This window comes from Ixodes scapularis, unplaced genomic scaffold, assembly GCF_016920785.2.
Source record: "Ixodes scapularis isolate PalLabHiFi unplaced genomic scaffold, ASM1692078v2 PGA_scaffold2__306_contigs__length_199485367, whole genome shotgun sequence".
Lineage (NCBI taxonomy): Eukaryota > Metazoa > Arthropoda > Arachnida > Ixodida > Ixodidae > Ixodes > Ixodes scapularis.
This window is the reverse complement of record NW_024609857.1, coordinates 141,319,211-141,339,442: the sequence shown is the minus strand read 5'-3', so window position 1 is coordinate 141,339,442 and position 20,232 is coordinate 141,319,211. Positions and strand designations below refer to the sequence as shown.

The 20,232-nt window shown below is 44.4% G+C and overlaps 1 protein-coding gene across 2 annotated transcripts in view; it reads left to right on the top strand.

Moving 5' to 3' along the window:
• The window catches only part of LOC8052207 (box A-binding factor), a 53,861-nt gene extending 43,830 nt beyond the window's left edge, over positions 1-10,031 (top strand). For both annotated transcript variants that reach the window (XM_040500137.2, XM_029987080.4), the window contains 2 exons: positions 712-979; positions 7,408-10,031. In XM_040500137.2, the coding sequence (XP_040356071.1) occupies positions 712-979; positions 7,408-7,718 (579 nt within the window). In that variant the 3' untranslated portion in view covers positions 7,719-10,031. The remainder of the gene's footprint in view (positions 1-711; positions 980-7,407) is intronic.
• Positions 10,032-20,232: the final 10,201 nt, after the last annotated feature.

The following is a 20,232-nucleotide window of genomic DNA, read 5'->3' as shown; positions in this document are numbered from 1 at the left end:
CACTGATTTTCATTATAATCCATTAATAAACAAAAAAGTCGATTTTAGAACCAGTGTCTTGCCTTAAGTACAGAACGTTGTCCGAAATTGTAACTGTGGCTTACCGAAACTGCAGTTAAGTGTACCCATGTAACAAGGGTATAAAAATGCATTGTACTGAGCTGTTTTACAGCTATCTTAGAGCTTGTCGAACAGTACGTCTTTTTTCATTAATGTTATCTCGTTAGAGAAACCTTGCAAGCACGTGGGTCGGAATTTCTCGCTGCAGAACCCAAGAAACCCGGGTTCATTATCCACTCCTGCCCGTTTCGATCTGGATGAGCATCGTATAGGCGCGCGATCCTGCATGATAACTGCATGAGGCATGTTATTAAAGATCCCGGTCTGGCAGTGGTACTACTGGCAAATTAAGTTTCCCATCTGCAGAGTAACGGCAGACGCCCATTGGGGCTGCCTAACTTCCCGTTGACTAAGCATACACAAAACACAATAACATTTATGAGTAAAACTGCAGATCAGCTAAGGTATGTAAAATCAATTGAGCATTCAAAAGTACTCGCAATATATACATACTATTCAAGATGTCCTGCTTTTCCACCCTTTTTTACCTACGATTTATTTAGGGCGACGTTAGAAAATCGCAGCTCCTATGAAAACTCAGAAGTCCGGTGTCGCTAAGCCTCCTTGCCGTCCCCTGCTCCATACATGCAGGTGAACCGACCACTGGCGATGAAGAAGGACAGCATCCAGACCAGAAAGCGCAAGCCGAAGAACTCTTCTTCAGGCTCCGGGTCTTCTGGAGTCAAGGGGCTGGAGAACCCAGGGTCTGTGGGCGGCGTCAGCGGACTCGGCCTGTCTCTCAGCTCCGGAGGTGTCCTGGTGGGCAGCGGATCTCTGGAGGAACGCCAGCCGCAGCACCACCCTGCGCAGCAGCAGGCGCAGATCCATGGCACCACTCGCATCCCAGAACCGTCCTTAGGTGAGGACTTGTCTTCTTCAAGTCTCCCAATAAACAGGCCACGGAAAAAAAAAAAAAAAAGGCATGGAGGATAGTGGAGCTGCACAGAACCAATAGTTTAATGAAACTGTAAGACTGTGTTGATTTCACCATATGGCAGCGAGCGCTGATTACTTAAGGCTACTTTACGCACTTGCGTTGGACAGCGACCGACCGACTACGCCACAGCTGTTTTTGAAGCTTTATGTGACTGCCGGTCGTAGGCACTCACAGGATATTTCGAAAACAGTTGTGGTGCACTCAGTTGCAACCAAACGCAAGCGCGTGAGTCAACCGTTACTGAGAAATGACGCGAATTGAGATACCCACTCGTTATTTGTATTTGTGTCTGCGGTGAGGATGTGCATGATACTTGCAATCGATGTGGTATAGTATCACATAACGACATGTTTGACAAGGCCGGCGTGGAATGAAACCTGCGGAGGCGGCTGCAAGAGCACTGACTTAGCAACTGCAGCATTATGGAACTTGGTTGTGAGACGAGAAGTGTCCTTGCCGTGGCATGGCAAGCTCTCGACGAATCGGGAATAGGCATGACTATGTTCGGTTCTACGCGGCTATAATACAAAAATTATTTCTGTGGCAAAAAAACGTTAGGCATGTATACACTAAAATGTTATAGTTCTCCTTTTCAACAGCCGTTGTGAAGCACCTGGCTGCTGCACCTGTACCTTCTGCGCTTTATATTTTTCACCATCAAATGTGTTATTTTTGTTATGTAGCAACCATCATGGGAGTTCTTAAAGCCAGAAAATGTGTTCTTTTTGAGTGCCTTCTGTGCACTGCGCCGAAAAACGATCGCTTGATGTTGAATGAGACGCAAGAACAGCAAGGAAACCTTGCATACGAAGTCGTGCGTAGGCGTGGATGTATATTCCGATCATTTCTCTAGGGTACTTACAACTTCTCAAACTCTGCCGTTACCGTTTTGGTCAGAATGCTTCGAAGGTCGCTCGCGCGTTGTTCGACTCACCGTGGAAGAGACCCCCGTTGAATGGAGAGTCCCGAGAGCAATCCCTTGGCGTGGAGCGGCTAAAACCGCCACCCCCTGTTTTCAGGCTAGTTCCATGGTACAGGTTATTTTTTCTTCGTCGTCTTTGTTGGGAAGGTAATTCCTTTAGCTATGTGAATTAGTATTATTCTAGCTGCAGCTTACATCCTACTTTGTTTGGTAAGCCATCTCTTGTTTTTATTGATAACCCTCGTACATTCCGCGGCAAAGAAATATGCGCGAGCGAAAACTGTAGTGAATAGACCATGTTCGAATACCAGTCTGGCAACTTCGTGTATCCTCAACTTTGAATGAAAAAGTTGAGGGTGCACGCTTCCATTAAGATATTCTTAAATCATTGCTACTGGCGACGTGGGCGACCACAAGCGTCTCTATGATTGAGCCCCACGATTTTCAAAAGGCTCAGTATAACGTCTTAAATATGATGAATTATGATTTCATTAATGGAATTAATGTCAGACTAAACACTATGACGGTGTTGCTTTAAGGGGTGACGCAACAATTTTTGTACTTTGGGCAAATACCGTTTAGAACGGATCGCTAACGTTAATGACTTATGAAACACGCGTTCGTCTTTCACCCCTCGCAATAGAAGTCCCAGAAAAAATTAAAGACAAACGACCAGCGTTCACCCCCTCAACTTGCAGCCAGAACAAGCGGCCACGTGATCTGGAGCCGATTATATGCCGCCAATGTGGATCATAGCCACGCACTGGGGTTGGCAAAGTACAGGACACGCGCTGAGTTCCAGACATTTTTATGGCTCGGCTATTGTCGTCGTTGCAGCGATTGGACACGGGCCACTACCCGAATGCTTCTCGAGCTAGTAATTATCGCGAGCCCAAATCGAGTGCCCCCACAATGGTCGGGTCCAATCTATGAACCACATTCAAATATTGTCATTGGGGTGTACTGCGATCCCCACGTTACGTCATCAAATTTTGCAAAGGAGAGATTAAAAGAAAATAATCGCTTTTGTCCTTGAAATTACACCGCAACAAAGGAGTTTCTTGGCCAGTGGCGTTTCATGCGACCGTCCTTGAGCCCCACTCGTGCCAGTAAGCTCATGTAAAGTGAAAAACATTCCAATTGAATATCGTTGCACCACTCCTTTAAGGACGCGATGACTTCAAGCTTAGACCGTGATTTTTTTTACACACTATAAAAATTGTCGCTGGCAATCGATAATTCTGGGTGTGACGACACCGAAACATTTCGTTGATTGTCGCCATCAATTTGATGGCCAGTGTGCAAAGCTCTCCTCTTGATGTGCCCGGCCTACGGATCCCCAGGTGGCCGGTTCGAATCCCGACCGAGGTGCCCGCAATATGACGGAGGCTTATTGCGGAGAAGGCTCCGTGTAACCGAGCTTTCGGATGCACGTCAAAAGATCCCCAGGTGGTCGAAATTAATCCTCAGCCCTCCGCTGGGGCGTGCCAGATGCCCGTCGTAGGTTTGGCACGTAAAACCCCCAAATTAGCCTTAGTCCTCTTGATGTGCCAAACACTCGGTCGTCCAGCGGAAGAAGCATGCTTACTCCCTTGTTTTAGCGGTCCACCAGGCGGCAGTGCTTTCTGAAAAAGAAAGATCATGTTCAAACATTGAATGAAGGGGTACCAGGTGATGTGGGATGGTTTTAATTCGCAGGCACTGAAGTTAGTAATAAAACTGAGATAAATATACATGGGTGAAAATAGACATGGAAAGTATTTAGTTATTTGTACGTAAGAGATTGTTTTGCTATTTGTACATAAGTGTTCAGCTATTCTTACATAAGACAGTGTTCAGCTATTGTACATAAGAGAGTGTTTAGCTATTTGTTCATAAGTGTGTTGTGCTATTTGCACATAAGAGATTGTTTAGCAATCTGTGCATAAGAGTATGTTTAGAGATATTTATACACAAGATGGAGAAGATCAACTAGAAAACTTGGATCGAAATTTTAGCGGCCGTGAAAATACGCATCAGGAAATACCAGTATATATTTATTAAAAAAAAAAAAAAAAAAAAACAGAAAAGCTAAAGCAGCAGCAGAGAAAAATATTGGATGCGGGTAGGCGGACTAAATCAGCTTTGGGCGGATATTAAGAGACAAGAAAAAATTACCTTTCTTTTAATAAAATTAATCAGATTTATTTGACTTAAATAACTGTATCTAGAAAAATAGTAATCCTTTACCACTAGATACATTTTTAACACGTCAGGTTGATTGATAAATTCGTGCCATCACTGATAACAATGCGGAAAAAAAAATTAGTGAAAATATAAAGTCCAGCTTCGTTCAAAGTTTTCGTGCGATGTAATATCCACTATACTAAAATAAAAACAGCTTTTTTTATATATATATATTTTTGCGTTTTGACTTGGTTGGAAACGGATATCACTTTTCTATTCTCCGTTTCACCTTAAAGCGATTGCCAATGTGCAACGATGTTTTGTACTTTGCGTAAATGCCTCTTGCGATGAATCCCGGACGTTTATAACATATACAAAACGCGTTCAGCGTTCACCTCCTCAACTTGCAGTCAGAACAAGCGGACACGTGATCTGCACCCGATTCTATGCCACTCATGTTCATCATAGCCACATGCTGGGGTTGGCAAAGCACAGGCGCTGAGTTTGCAGACACTGCTAACGTCAGGGCGCCCCTAAGCAATAGGGGCTCACCACCGCCCATCCGCCGTACCCAAACCATGTCTTGTGTCTCTTGGGTTTATATTTCGCCCCAATCGCGAGGCCCCTAAGGCAAACAAACATGCCAGCGTCTTTCATCGCTTCCTTCAGGACAAAACTATAAAGTTCGCTGCACTATTAATATTAGGCACGTTCGTCGGCAATGAATGGTGCAGCAGGTGTAAGCATATGAATGCGAGGCTTGATCGCCCCCGTTCCTTTATTTGAGATTTAAAAAAGTGAAAGCCGTTTACGATTCCCTGTAACGCCGGTTAGAGCGCAGCTCTTGAAGAGGAAGATGGAAGCGTACTGAGGGATAGGTGACTCCTTGAGGTCACGTGACCTCAAGGGGTCACGTGACCTCAAGGGGTCACGTGACCTCAAGGGGGTCACGTGACCTAGGGTTGTCTTGACTTCACGTGACTTCTTGAGGTCACGTGACCTCAAGAAGTCACGTGACTTCAGGGGGGTCACGTGACTTCAGGGGGGTCACGTGACTTCAGGGGGTCACGTGACTTCAAGGGGGTCACGTGACTTCAAGGGGGTCACGTGACCTCGGGGGGGTCACGTGACCTCGCGGTTACGCCGACGGCGACGCCGACGCTACTCAAGCCGGAAACGGGCCCCTAAGAGCTGCGTTCTAAAAAGAAAAGAAAGACGTTTACCATTCTCCGTAATGCCGGATTAGAGCGCAGCTCCATGAGGAGGTGGAGGGGAGGGAATGCCCCTCCGTACCCACTCCTCCTCCTACTCTTCTGCTCCAGCGGGATATTTTCGCTAAATTTAGCGCAAGTTCCCCTGCTAAATTTAGCAAGGGGAATATTGCCGTTAAATTCAGCGGGAAAATTTTCCTCTAAATTTACGGGTGACATTGCCCCGCTAAGTTTAGCGGAAAAAATCCCCCGCTAAATCTAGGAGAGAAATTTCCCTTTTGATTTAGCGAACTCCCCACTAAATTTAGCGAAAAATTTAACCGCTAAGGTTAGTGGGAAAACGTCCCATAATGCAACGCGCGCGGTGACGCCGACGGCAACGGCGACACCGCTCAAGCCGGGAACTGGCGCCTAAGAGCTGCGCTCTAGAAACATGAACACGACCCCCGCGATCTAATCAGAGGGACGTAGCGTAACACGTGATGGCTTTTCGAGGAGTGCGCGCCGATGGTACGTTCATACTTCGATCTCTCTAAAGCTATGATTGTATGGATAATGTAGAAGCTTTTGCCGTCTGCCAAGTTGTGCTCAAAGGGAGCGTATCCTTAACTTTATCTGCCACGTTAAGAAACCGCATAAATCGGTTTGTTAACGTATCGCGCCAGGATTTACTACAGAGGTGCCCGAAGGTGGTGGAAGCAAGAGTGGCTCACTCGAGTAAATCGCGAAAAATCAAAAACTATATTTTCCTTATTGTGGCGCTTATTTGGGCCAAATGAAGTGAAGAATTGCTAAGTCAATTGTATTTTTCTTTCATTTCACCCATTTTCAGTCGTAATAAACTCCAGAATAGCCGAGAACTATTTTCTGATTATTCTGAGAAAAAAGGCTTAGCAATAATTTTCCATACAAAAAGACAGTTTTTTTTTTACTCCGGGAGTTTTATGCATTTATACTCTCAATCAATGAGTGCACCACCTTTGTACACCTGTGTAGTAAATTCTTGTGCGATTCGTTGAGAAACCGATTTATGCGGTCCCTTCAAACAGCCATCGACCCCTTTACTCACCCGGTACAATGATAAACGCTTTGGGTGCACGTCCATAGCTCGAAGAGGTTAAAGCCTAGGAAGACCTAATCCAGCATGCATACCTGCTGGTTCTCTAAAATCAGTTTTCCCTAGGTTTAATCGATCCCAGTTGTGAAGAAGTCTGTCGTTTAAACCTGCTTTCTGACGAGAGAGACGCCACAACACGACCAACGTGAAGCAATAGGTGAACCGAAGGCACGAAGCATGCCGGCCTCGAGACGTGCTATCCAAACCAACTTCAGAGTCATTGAGTTATTTTAGGTCAAGCTGTGAGAGGCACAAGGTTATCAGCGCGCGTTCCGCAGGCGGCGACAGTCGCAGAACCAAAAACAGACGTGGGAACAAGAAGGAACTGCAAAGCCGACTAGTACCCCGAAAAAAAAAAAAAGTAAAAATAACCCGACAACCAATTTTTATAATCGACTGTGTCCACTTTATGTGTTTTATTAGTAAAGATGATAAAATCATGCATTGGCAGTTGACATCGAAAAATCTCGCACCGCTTTTGAGTCGAAAAGATCGTCTGCCAATGACGCCGGCTCTCGGCGCCGTATGCTCGTTCGTTGGCGGCAGTTGGCATCACGACCGTTTGCGCCATCTCTTGTCTCCCGTGCGAAGCGGCGCCGTATTGTTTGAAGACCGGTGGCTTCGCTGAGTTTCCATAAGAGCTAAGCCTTTTTTTTTTTTTTTACTTTTTCCTTGGGTAAAATCGCTTTTTGCAAATTTTATAAAAGAAATGCACCAGCTGTGCGATTTTGTGCACGCTGCGCAAAATCGTTTCGCGATAGGTTAAAAAACCAATTTTTGCGGTCAATTTAAAGAGATTGGCCGCTATTTGAGACACCCTGTGGGTACACTGTCTGGTTATTTTCATGAAATGACAGCACGATTTCGCGTCTTTCTTCTATTAAACCTTAATATGTGTGTCTCGACTAACGACACTGGTGTTCCGCTTCCGCAGCCGACATGAACGGGCTGCTGAACAAGAACGGTCCGCTGCCGCACATCAGCCTGGGTCTGCCGTTCAGCTTCAGCCAGGCTTCCCTGACCTCCAGCGGCGTGCCCCTGTCTACTAGTCACACAGTGAGCAGCAATGCCCGGATACCGTCCGTCATGACCCTGTCGTCCCTGGTCGCCTACGGTGCCAACCCACTCCGGCCATCGGGACACTACGCTTCGTCGGCCATTGTAACCTCACCGACGCTCAGCGCGCTCGAATCGCCGCAAACCACTGACCAGAGGACGGCCAGTCTGATGACGCTCAGCTCGTGAATGTCGTAGCAGTCAACACTTCTTCATAATGTACAGTGTTGAAGGGGGACTCGGCGTAGTTCTTGTAGCTCTTGTAGCTCATCTAGCTCTCGTGTGTTGCCGACGCTCCGCATGCTCAAGCCGGCTCGAGCCGCTGACGAGAAGACCTCCAGCATGATGACGCTCAGTTCGTGGATAGCCTAGCAGCCAGCACCTCTTCGTAATACACAGTGTTGAAGAAAAAAAAAGCACGCTATAAGTTCAGAGATGGTGTCGTCTAGGTAATCGTCGTAGGCGGTATTACCAGTCTCGATGCGTACTGTCTAATGTTACCGTTAGACTTGAGGACAACCATGGGACAAGCATTTCTGCCGTTGCTGTGGACAGTAAATAGTCCGCTTCAGGCTTCAAGTAAAAAAACGGCGGGTCAGAAACTCGTGTGAACGCATCAAGCTTAATTAAAAAAATACGCGAAGCGCGCGAAAAATAAAAAGGAAAAAGGGAACTGTGCGTCCTTATGATAACGACCAATTAAGTAGATATCTTGCGTATCCATGTAGGCACCCGTTTTAGGGTGTACCACGGCCCGCAGCTGGATGATGCCTCGCATTGCAAGTCTCTGCTGGTGTGGTTCGTATTGGAACGTGCGTAGGCGCGACGTCTGGGTGCTGGTGACAATGCAGTGTCATAAGTCATTTTCTGTCCGAGGCATATGCGTCAATAGGAGTTCGGCTGAAATGGAGAGCCTGGAACAACTTTAATGTCCAGTTCATTATTCGAGGATTTAGATTACAAATTACCTTAAATAATAATAAAAAGCTCACAATCAAACATTTTCGCCTTTTTTTATGCTTATTACGGGTGTTCGCGTAATTGGATTTTCGTCGTTATTTCTTGCGTCTGCTCGAGCGAGTATTTTTGTCGATCAGGGGTCACAACTGGTTCGTCTGCCTGATGCAACAAATAAGTTGCATTAGGGTGCGTAAATGTTGCCAAAGAGATCACCAAAAATATTTTTTTCTTTGTGCAACCGATGTTTGGGTGCTTGTGTCAACGAATAAAAATGTATTTGGGCGAATGAGTCGCGCGAGCTTTTTGTTCTGTGTATATAAATCCAATACTCAATCGCACTTTATTTTTCAATTATGACTCGCGTAAATGTTGTTTGTTGCTCATGAAATTTGATAGTTTACAAATTTCTCCTCCTGGTGTTTTCCGCAGGGATTCGATAAGTAGTAGGATGTTTTCAAAACGAAGTAAAACTCTGTGCCATAACTACAACGACAGAAGTGACTCAACGAAGTGAGCGCCCTCTGTTATTTTGCTGTTTTTCTTATGTATAGTCTCCGCGACGTGAACTACACGTCTGCTCAATTTTCCTTAAAATGCACTAGAAAGACACCGAAAATATGTTGTTAATGTGACGAAAAAACTGAAATAAATATAGTCATGCATTTTCAAGTCTCCAAAGCCATGACCGCTGCTGGGGTTCCGACTTCGTTTGTTTTTCATGTGTTTCTTTTTCCTTTCGCACTCTGTCTTTTTTTTTTTTATTAATCGTTAATTGATTTTGTTCCTGCAAATGCAAATTCGCCGTTGCGTCTCTTGTACAAAATTAATTGAACTTTTACTGCACTATATGCAAATTCAAGTTGATGTAGGTATCAAGGTTATAACCACGTCCTTTTTGTGAAATTCCTTTCCCGATCATACAAGTCCTAAGGTTCTTTGCCCGCCAAGCCTCAGTCGAATTGGCCTTTGGTGCTAATATTTCTTTATTAGTCATCAATAATCTTTCTTTCTCTATTTTTTTTTTTTTTTTATCTAGGTTCTCGCGTATCTGGGTTTCTGGCAAAGCTTTTCGGAACGTATATCGAGCCAAGGCCTCCTTATCAGGAATAAGCACCTAATTTGTTTAGCGGATGACTATCATAAGCTCAAAGTTCGCGTTGTATGTAGGTCAGGGTTGCCTCCTTCGCACGAGAGCGCCATCGTCTGCTCACAATTTGTCCTCTGCGATTTCGCCTGTGAGATTAGAGGCGGGAAAAGTCAAGGAGCCACTACGCTGTGTAATTGTCCACTTGCTTGTCTTTGTTTATTAACGCTATGGTGGCACATTAGCTTATACTAAAATGTACACTGGACGGTGGGGCTCGGAGCAAAGATTGAACGGTTTTTCTACAGAATGTTCACTACCATGCTTGCTTGTTCCTCACTTTTTTTCTTGTATCATCTTATAAAAGCGTGTCGCTCAGTGGCAATTTTTTTTTCTTGACGTACCATGTTGGAGGAGTGCCTTGAACTGGTGAAATTAAAGTACAAACTGTGGCGCAATTGAAAGCGTGTACCTCTTTTTAATAGGACCAAACTTGTAACATAAACACTGGCCGTCGTTGCAATCTTTACGCCAAATAAAGTGCCTCCCTTGAGTCAAGAACGGTGTTCGATCTACTAAATACAACTTCCCCATATTTTTAAGCTAAAACGGAGTATATATACAATGTCCTAAAATTCGGACCGCTACGGCTCGACGATGGAAGCTCGTAAGGCTGCGCGTTTAGACAACTATCGCGGCGCACCAAGACACACAATATCTGTACAGCATGTCGGCATTTACGCTGTAGCACCACAAGGATACCCAAGAGACTGCTACATAGGCACTGACTATCTGCACATACACACACACACCGGCGCACGCACGCACGCACGCGCACAGATACACACACAAATGCACCGACTTTATAGACCAGGTGCTTTTGCATGAGGACGAAGCGCAAGCACCTCGCTGGAGCGGACAGGAACTAATTTATTTAGCCTTGATCCCTTAGCTTCTTTTTCTTAAATGTTGCATTGGCACCCACAATATTGCTGTCATCTTGCAACAAAGATTTTTCAGTTGAATGTTTTCAATGCAGTCCAACGCATACTTCAGCTTAAACTCAATGGGTTCATCATAACAGTCGTCAGACCTTATGTCTGAGTTCGCTTCTTGACATCAGTGATGGTTGGCAGCGAGTGCCATTGATTGCAGAGTTTCAACTTTCCGTTTCTTTTGTTTGGCATTCTTGCCATTAAAGGCTCGTTCACACTCTTGCAACCGAGTACGACCGAGAGAGACAAGACCAGTTTTTAATCCTCTTACGACGTCTTAGGACCAGCTCCGCCGCAGTACGCCCGGTCCAAGAAGTCGCAAGAGGATTAAAAACCGGTCTTGTCTCTTTCGGTCGTACTCGGTTGCAAGAGTGTGAACGAGCCTTCATTCGAACATTCGTCTTGCTGCAAAAATGTCACAATAAAACGCTTGTGCGTTTTCTTGTGACAACAACACGTGTTTCAAAATGAGCTCACTTGTGTGTTCATTTCCACAGGCGCCGAAGTTGGAAGCCTCCTTGTTGGCGAGATATGTAGCAATTCGGCGCTGGCTGGGCATCACCAATTGGTGAACAACAACATAGTTGTGTTTTAGGCATTTACACCAGGAAAAAGAAGCCCTCCTATAATGAGTTTCATTGCGAGAGCATATAGTCTTCCTTTGCGAGCCAACTTTAGCCAACTTGTTTTGTGCTATCGATGCGGCCTTGCATTTTTCGCCCTTCTGGTTTTTTAAGGTGGTGTACACTGCACGACCGTCCACATAGCCCAGGGCCGGGAGGGTGTGGGTTATTTGTTATAGCCCAGGGCCACATTGCAGGTATACCACGTTGGAGGTAGGGCGTCAAGTATCCGCTCGCTTGTGGAGATCGTCCCAGTTTCCACCCTTGCTAGCTGTAGTGATCGTCGAGAGCGTGCTGCTCCTCAGCGGCATTTTGTTTTCACCTTAGTAAATCTGCCTTGTAGACACGTGATATTAGAAGCCTATACAGTCCAAAGCGATCTTCTAAGCCATGGTGGCCAAGCTGCGGCTTGCGAACCGCATGGGGCTCTTCGCGTGTTAAAGTGCGGCTCCCGGCTCCTTCCCCTAACCCCCCCTTCCCCGGACACAGGGAAAACGACGACGACGACGAGCTGTGGTGAGGCTGATCTTTGAAAGCTCTCGCTATCTTTCCAGTTTTTTCGCGTTGCTTAATATACTCGGCGCCAACCGTATTATCCCGCAACGCGACTTAAAAATATTGCATGTCCCGGCCTCCCGGCAGGGTCGGTCGCTGGCGCTGTGCTTCGAGAATACAATAAGCATGCAACGTAGCCCATGATGGAAGCCATGGACATTCCAATCCATCCCAACCCATGTAACGAGCTTTCAGATGCCACCGACCAAGAACTCCCGACATGTGGCCAAAAAGATCAACCTACAACCCAGGCCTCCGGGATCCTGTTAACGGAACAACTGTCAATCAATGGACGACCAACTGGCACTGAGTCAGAGGACACGGACATGCAACATGAAGAAGACATAAAAGAAGTTACCATCATTTCAAGTGACAAGTCCTTCAGCGCAGTGGGGTCCCGAAAACGCCAACGACCAGGCAGGAATTCTTCGAGTAACAACACTGTTATCTCGTCCACATCCGCTCTTACCTGCATTGGACATACTGTAATATTTACACCACAAGATGCCTCAAAGCAGCTGGGAAACATGAACAGCATTCGCTTGACATCTTTCTTCGAAAACATCGCCCCTTCCTGCATCCTAGAGATCAAGATAAACAAGAAACTAAACCTGATCGCAGTGGATACACGAAATCTGCACACCACGTCAACACTACTGACACTGACAGAGCTTCTTGGAATAACGGTCTACGTATATGAGCCACAAAACAAGAACACTTCAGTTGGAGTCGTTCATGACATTGACCCGGACATCACGATGCCACAGCTTCGAGAGCAACTCAAGTGCAACGCAACAGTTGCACAAATACGACGTCTGGGAACGTCACACACTGTGCGTATAACATTTGGTTCTCCCGTGCTACCGAGTCATGTACTTGTCGGGTGCGTTAGGCACAAAGTAGACGCCTTTGTACACAGGCACGCGCAAGGCAAAAAATGTGGAAAGCTAGGTCATGTCCTTGCTGCTTGCAAGCGCAAATAGGCCTGCACCCGATGCTCTGGGGATCACACACCAGACAAATGCAGCGCGAGAACCCCACTTTGCATTAACTGCGGTGGGGAACATGAGGCTTTCTTTCCGAAATGCCCAAAACAAAAGTTTGGCGATGCCCAAGAAGCGGGTTCCAGGCCTGAAAATGTAAAAACTGCAGCTGTGCGCCACACCGATTTACTGCCTCAAAACCACCCACAAAAAGTACCATATCAACGTGAGAACCTTGCTACTACAGCAAGTGCGAACAGCAAGCAAAAAGAGCCCCTAAAAGCAGACCTTGCGAAAGGTAACTACGGCAAAGAGAGAGAAACTCTCAAACCGCAACCAGATGAAACAGTGAACAATATGAAATCCCAACACCGCTCGGGGCCATCGGTACTAGTGGATGGTGAAAACGCGTCAACTGAGACAAGCAAGTATAACTACGTAGATGCCCTGAAGGCAACATACAAAAAAATTACAAACCCGCATACAGAACCTTCCCCCACTAAGCCCGAAAGAAAGTCTCAAAGCCAAGAGCAAAATGAAACTTCAAAGCCAGACGATTCAGCTGCATTTGATTGGAAAATGATATTTAGAACAGTAATCAAGGCTATCACAAACTTCCTTAGTCAGTTCACTTCACCAGTAATGCAAGGCATCGTACAAATACTTAACTTGGTATTTCCCACACTCTTCGATATCTTTTGATCAGCAACTGTTTCTGTTTTACAATGGAATGCACGAGGCCTTCAGTCAAAAGCATCAGACATTCGTCAATACCTTAGAACTAATTCTTGTCCCGTATTAGCTATATCAGAACATGGCGTTCGAGACCGCTTCAGGATCTCAGGATACCAAATATTTTACTAAAAAAAGCACTCTGGAAACAGCAGAACTTTACTAGCCATCAGAAATGATTTAACTTACGTGGAAGAGGATATTTGTAAAACATATAAAATAGCGCAACAGAAACAAGGACAAGAAGTAAACAGGACAGGCGCCTGTCCTGTTTACTTCTTGTCCTTGTTTCTGTTGCGCTATTTTATATGTTTTACTAAGATGAACCAACTAGCCCAACAACGTACCTTACTAAAGAGGATATTTGCCCACATGACGAAAACGAATATGTATCTGCAACTGTCAGAAATGGAACGAGCTCAATAACTTTCATCTCTGCCTACATACCTCCCAACGTAACATTTGATGTTAAAAGGTTAGAAAATATCTTTCTAGCAGTACCAAAGCCATGCTGCTTGTTAGGGGATTTTAATGTTCATTATGAACTCTGGGGTAGCCTACAAAACACTCGTAGGGGACGTGAACTTCTTGAGGTTGCCATTAAGTTCGACCTTGTCAACATCAATGATGGAAGACCCACGTTTTTCAAGGGAACAAGAGTAAGCAGTTGTTTGGATTTGACCATTGTGTCGAAAAACTTTATACAAAAATTCACCTGGCAGCCAGCCCTCAACACATGGGGAAGCGATCATTTGCCGATTATGATATCTATAACTGGTTTCGGAGCACGCAAATCGCGGAGTAAAATAAGAAAAACGAACTGGGAAGCATTTCAGTTTGTTACGGAAGATGCCATAACAGCTGCAACGGAGGATGAAACTATCGGTTTAACTATTGCTGCTGCTTTAAACAAATCTACTAGATTGTTTAGTATGCCCGCTGGAAAAACAGAACTCGATGCGGAATATGAAAGTTTAAGAGCAATACGGAGAAGAGCGGAACGACGGCTAAGACGAACTCACAGCACCAACGACCTCCGTGAGGCACGTAAAGCACAGCGTCACGTAAGGCGTCATTTGAACGTGTTGGCTAAACGCAGATGGATGAGCTACTGTGAAAGATCAGACCCTCGAAGTCCCATATCACAAGTATATCAAGTTGTACGGGGACTGAGAAAAACACCAGAGCAATTACATCCTTTTCGAGCATTGTCTTTAAAAAAGAAATGCTCAGAGTTAGAAGTAGCTGAAGAGTTTTGTAAGATGATAACAGAAAAGCAACAATGCCTTCGCCGCAATGCCCAAAACACGCAGAATGACACCTTAGTTGTGTTAGAAGACTCGAGATTGGATACACCCTTAACACTCTCAGAGCTGAAAATAGCGTTAGCATCAACGAATAAGAAGTCATCACCAGGAACTGATGGTGTAACGTATATGGCACTAGCCCATCTTAATACAAATTCCTTAATGAGACTTTTAGAGCTTCTGAATAGATCGTGGGAGACAGGAAACGTTCCAAAAGCGTGGAAAGAAGCTGAAATTTTACCTTCGCTAAAACCAGGGAAACCGCCAACTGCTTATAGTTCTTTCCGTCCAATTTCATTGACAAGTTGTATTGGAAAAACATTAAAAAAATTGTACAAGGAAGACTAAATTGGTATCTTGAAACGTACGATATACTTTCAGAGGCAATGAGTGGATTTCGTTCAGGAAGATCTACAAGTGATAGCATACTTAATCTAGTTAGTTCTATAGAAAAGAACCACACAGAAAACAAAATCACTGTTGCAGTCTTTCTTGACATCAAACAAGCTTTTGACAATATTGAACACGATGCCATTCTTACCGCTTTAAAAAAGATAGGAATCTTAGGGAAAATGCTCCGCTGGACACAAAACTACCTAAGTGATAGGTCAATTTTCATGAAAACAAATAATAACCGCACAAGTAAATACACGGCATCAAGAGGCGTTCCGCAAGGTGTGGTACTTAGTCCGACCCTTTTCAATCTTGCATTAATATCGGTAGCAGATGTCATTCCTGCAAATGTCATGGCCACATTTTATGCTGACGATATCTGCCTGTGGTCCAGTAGTGTTCACCGAAACGTACCACCACGTAGGCTTCAGAAAGCTTTGCACGTGATTAGCCAACAATTATCACAACTGGGACTCACTTTGTCGTCAGAAAAAACAACGGCAATGGCATTCACTAAAAAATCAATGCGACGATACCCTATTTTATTAGCTGGACATCCTCTGACATATGTAAAATCTTACAAATATCTTGGGGTTATTGTTGATCGAAATCTCACATGGGCGCCCGAGGCAAACCGAATAAGAAAAAAGATTGACGCAGTCATCGCAGTATTACGGTGCCTAGCTGGCACTGCTTGGGGTTGCTCGTGCTCCGCAATGCTTGCCCTAGAACGCTGTCTTGTAGGCGGAATTCTCAGATATAGTGCACCGATGCTTCATGGTGCTAGCAAAACTACCATCAAAAACCTGCAAACAGCGCAGACGAATGCACTTAAAGTCTGCTTCGGTCTTCCTAGAGGCACGTCTACTTGTGATACGCTGGCTGAAACGAGAACAGTATCTGTCAACACTATGAAAACGCAAGAATCTTTACGAGTACACCTACGCCACATTACTCAGCATAAGAGACACTATATGCGAAACATTGTCAGAAAAAGGCCGCATTCCACATTTGGCTAAAAATACAAAAGTGGCATAAAGAAATTTCTTCGGTAACAGAGCACAGTGGAGAAACTCCGCCACCGTATTGGATTATGCCCTCTATGAAAATTAATACCGAGATACCTGGAATGGGGGCAATCAATGACACAGCGATACCCGTTCGATTTCAACAAACTATGCTTCACGTATCTACTGTATACAAAGACGATGTATTTGTATATACTGATGGATCCACAACCAAAACATCATCTTCCTCTGCATTCGTAATTCCCCAGAACAATGTACTTGAGACCGCACGGCTATCCCACCGAACAGCATCTACAACAGCAGAACTACATGGTATTCTGTTGGCGATTACTTATATTTCAAAATCAACGAATATACAAAACTGGGTCATCCTAACCGACTCCATTGCGGCTCTTAAAAGCCTAATGATATTTGGGAAATCGTGCAGCAATAATACTCTCCAATTACAGGTGGGACAAGCATACGCTAAAGCCGCTGACATAGGACATCACATAATACTGCAGTGGATTCCAGGTCACAGCAGCATCAGCGGAAATGAACAAGCTGACAGGGCTGCTAAAAACGGACACAAACTCAGAAAGCTTCAAAAAATTCCATTCACCAAATACGACATAAAATGCTCCATAAAGAAGTAATTAACACTATGATTATGCAGTCGTGGTCTTCATCAGTTCATCAAAATAGCAAATTACATTTAGTGGATCCAGAGTTGACAACGCCAACTACCAGATACCCTACCTAGAAAACTCGAAACTTTGTACCACAAACTACGACTCGAGGTGGCTTACACCGGCAGCTATAATTATCTTCTTGGCCGAAGTGACACTCCAACGTGCACCTCATGCAACTGCAAAGACGATGTAGAGCATACATTGTCCGCATGCGCTAAGTATCAAACACAACGCGAATGCATGAAAAGAATACTTCACCAGCTGGACCCCAGACCATTCAATGGAAAAAAAATCCAAGGCCCATGGAAGAACAAGCGGCATCAACGCATCGTCTTAAAAGCTCTGCAAAAGTATGTCGAAGACACCGGACTGATTGATCAACTTTGAATGTGTGCGTGTGTGTGTTGTGTTTATGTGCGCGTGACTTACTCTCCTTCTAATCGTCTTTATTCCCCTCTACCCTTCCCCACGGAGTAGCCAGCCAGAGAAAGCACGAACTCAGGCTTACCTCTCCATGCTTCAATAAATATCCATCCATCCATCCCCCCTTCCCCCTCCCTCCTCTCTACACACACACAATTCCCTTCCTACCTCCCGGTCACACGAGCACCTCCCCAAAAAGAGAAATGGAACGCGTTTTAAATCGAAAGACAGGTTGCGGTTCGGTAGTGTGCCGACTGCTACCTTACGTACAGTTAGACGGCTTCTGACTCGGCTAGATTGAAAGTAGTTCGAGTTTCGTTTATTCCTCTGGACAAAAGTTTGCTCCCCCCCCGCCGCGGCTCTTGGAAGTTTCGTGGTTTTGTTTGCGGCTCTTAGGCCAGGTCAAACTGGCCACCCCTGTTCTAAGCTGTCAGTTTTCAGCTTGTCCTCGGGCTGCCGTACAGCAGCCCGATTTCATCAAAGCAGTATCCGGGATCTGTATTTGACCGCTTCTGGAGGAAATAGAACGAAAGAGGAGGAAATCATATTAATCCAAAGAAAGGTAATGTTATCAAAAATAATGATAAAAAATGCTCTTTTCTAAAGGGCAGCTGAAGTTGTTCCGTATTTGAGAGAATACACTGGCATTGTTTTGATCTAAGATTTGGATCACGAACACCAAAATTATTTCTGGATTTAATGCGCCGAATGCCGAATGCGCTATAATAATAATAATAATAATAATCAATCAATCAATCTTTATTATACAGTGCCCAGGAACAACCCTGAGGTCTTGGTGCTGGTACACTGGTGGATAAAAAAAACACTATACACATCGCAGAAAATAAGATACATTTTTAAGCATAATACTAGGCAGTGCACGAGTAATTAGTACAATGAAATAAAAACGAGGCAGTAACAGTAGACACGGAACACAAGACCGAAGGAGAAGTGCACCACCGGAAAACACGACATGGAGATGACGAAATTCAGACATAACAGAGCAATTCAGCAATGCGCATCCTGTACGGGCAAGTTTTTAATAGAGAGGACAAACGTCCTGTAGCAAGGATTGAAAATATCAAGTTTTTCAGAGTTATGATTCAAACGCTGAGCCATTCTCACAATTGGGTTTACCGGACTAAACGTTCTAGAAACATAGAAGGATGACAGAAGACGATTAGGCACACGTGGGACCCTAAGGCACAGTTCCGATAACAGGCTCGGAGAATTGATGAGTCCATGCAGCGTTTTAAACAAAAATAGTAAGTCCGCGTTCTCCCGACGCCGGTGCAAGCTAAGCAAACCAACACGCTCTAACGCAGACTCATATGTTAAACAGTGAACATCCTCCTTTATGTAGCGATGTTTAAAGATAGAAACAAACTTTTTTTGCACACGCTCGATCTCCAAGGAGTGACTTTTAGAAATTCCTATCTAAACAACTGAGGCATATTCCAACTCCGACCTGGATAGCGAACAGTATAACGTGATAAAAGCCGTCGGGTTTTCGAACTCCCTGGTTAAGCGAGAGGCAACACCCAACATTCGCAAAGACGAGTTAACCAGCCTACCAACGTGATCAGAGAAACGCAACCCAGAATCAACCATGACTCCGAGATCTTTCATTACACTTACTCGAGACAAAGACTCTCCTTGAATATTATATGCAAAAGAGATGGTGTGAGTTTTCCGAGAGAGCGTCATGACCTTGGTTTTGGACGGGTTCAAGAAAAGGTCGTTTTCAGAGCACCATCGGAAGAAAGAACATGCATTTTCCTGGAGCTTAGCACAATCATGTTCAGTAATGATTTCTCGATAAATTTTTATATCGTCAGCATAGTGCAGGAATGAAGAATTTAAGACAGCAAAATAGACGTCATTTACGAAAATTGTGAACAGAAGGGGTCCTAAAACAGATCCCTGAGGAACGCCAGAGCGAGTCCTGTATAACGAAGAGTTCATGTTGTTGACCCGGACATACGCCTCTCTCTCTGACAAGTAGCTTTTTAACCAGTCATGTACTGAGCCACATACTCCATAAGAGGAAAGTTTGGATAAAAGAATAATGTGATTTACTACGTCAAAAGCCTTACTTAAGTCAAAGTAGCCAACGTCTAACTGACCTCTGTTACATATTACACGAGATGCAGCGGACATAAAGCTAACAAGATTGGTAGTAGTTGATCTGCCGCTCATAAAACCATGCTGATTTGGAATTGCTAAGTTTCGAAATTTGAAAGACAGTAATAATAATTTTGAAATTTGAAAGACAGTAATAAGTTTCGAAATTTGAAAGACAACAACAACAATAATAATGATAATAATAATAATAATAATAATAATAATAATGTAACTGGAGCCTGAAGAGGCTCCAGCTAAATTTTTAGTACATGCCTCTGTTGTATGGATATGTAAACTGGTCAATGAACCATATTCCGGCTTGAGTGCACTGCAAACTACAGCTCAAAGAACGCTAAAATTTAGGTATTACTAGGGAGTCGTAGGGGATCATTTCTGCGCTCCGATGGCGATACGCAAAAACGACAAGATGTACTGCAGTTTTTTTTTTTTTTTTTTTTAATATTGACATTGATGTGTTGGCTGCAACCCTTATAATCTATCACTTGCATACCATGTGAAAATTATTACAGCCTGAACTGATAAATCAAGTCATTTTTATTTACTACGAGGATGAGTTGAGCTATTTGGTTATGATACATTACGGGTTCGCTTGGGAGAAGAGCGTGTTGGTTTAAGCCATGGATGAGGAAAGAATAAAACAATTAAACCAGGGACAACACAACCACATCTTTCAACTAGCAACAGACGAGTAAACTTTCAACAGCGAGCAGCCGAAGAAGGGGGGAGAAGGGAAGATAAGAAAACGCGAAGTGCAAGTCAGAGTGGTGGGCTTATCTTGGACAAAAACTGAGGTTGAATTTCTAA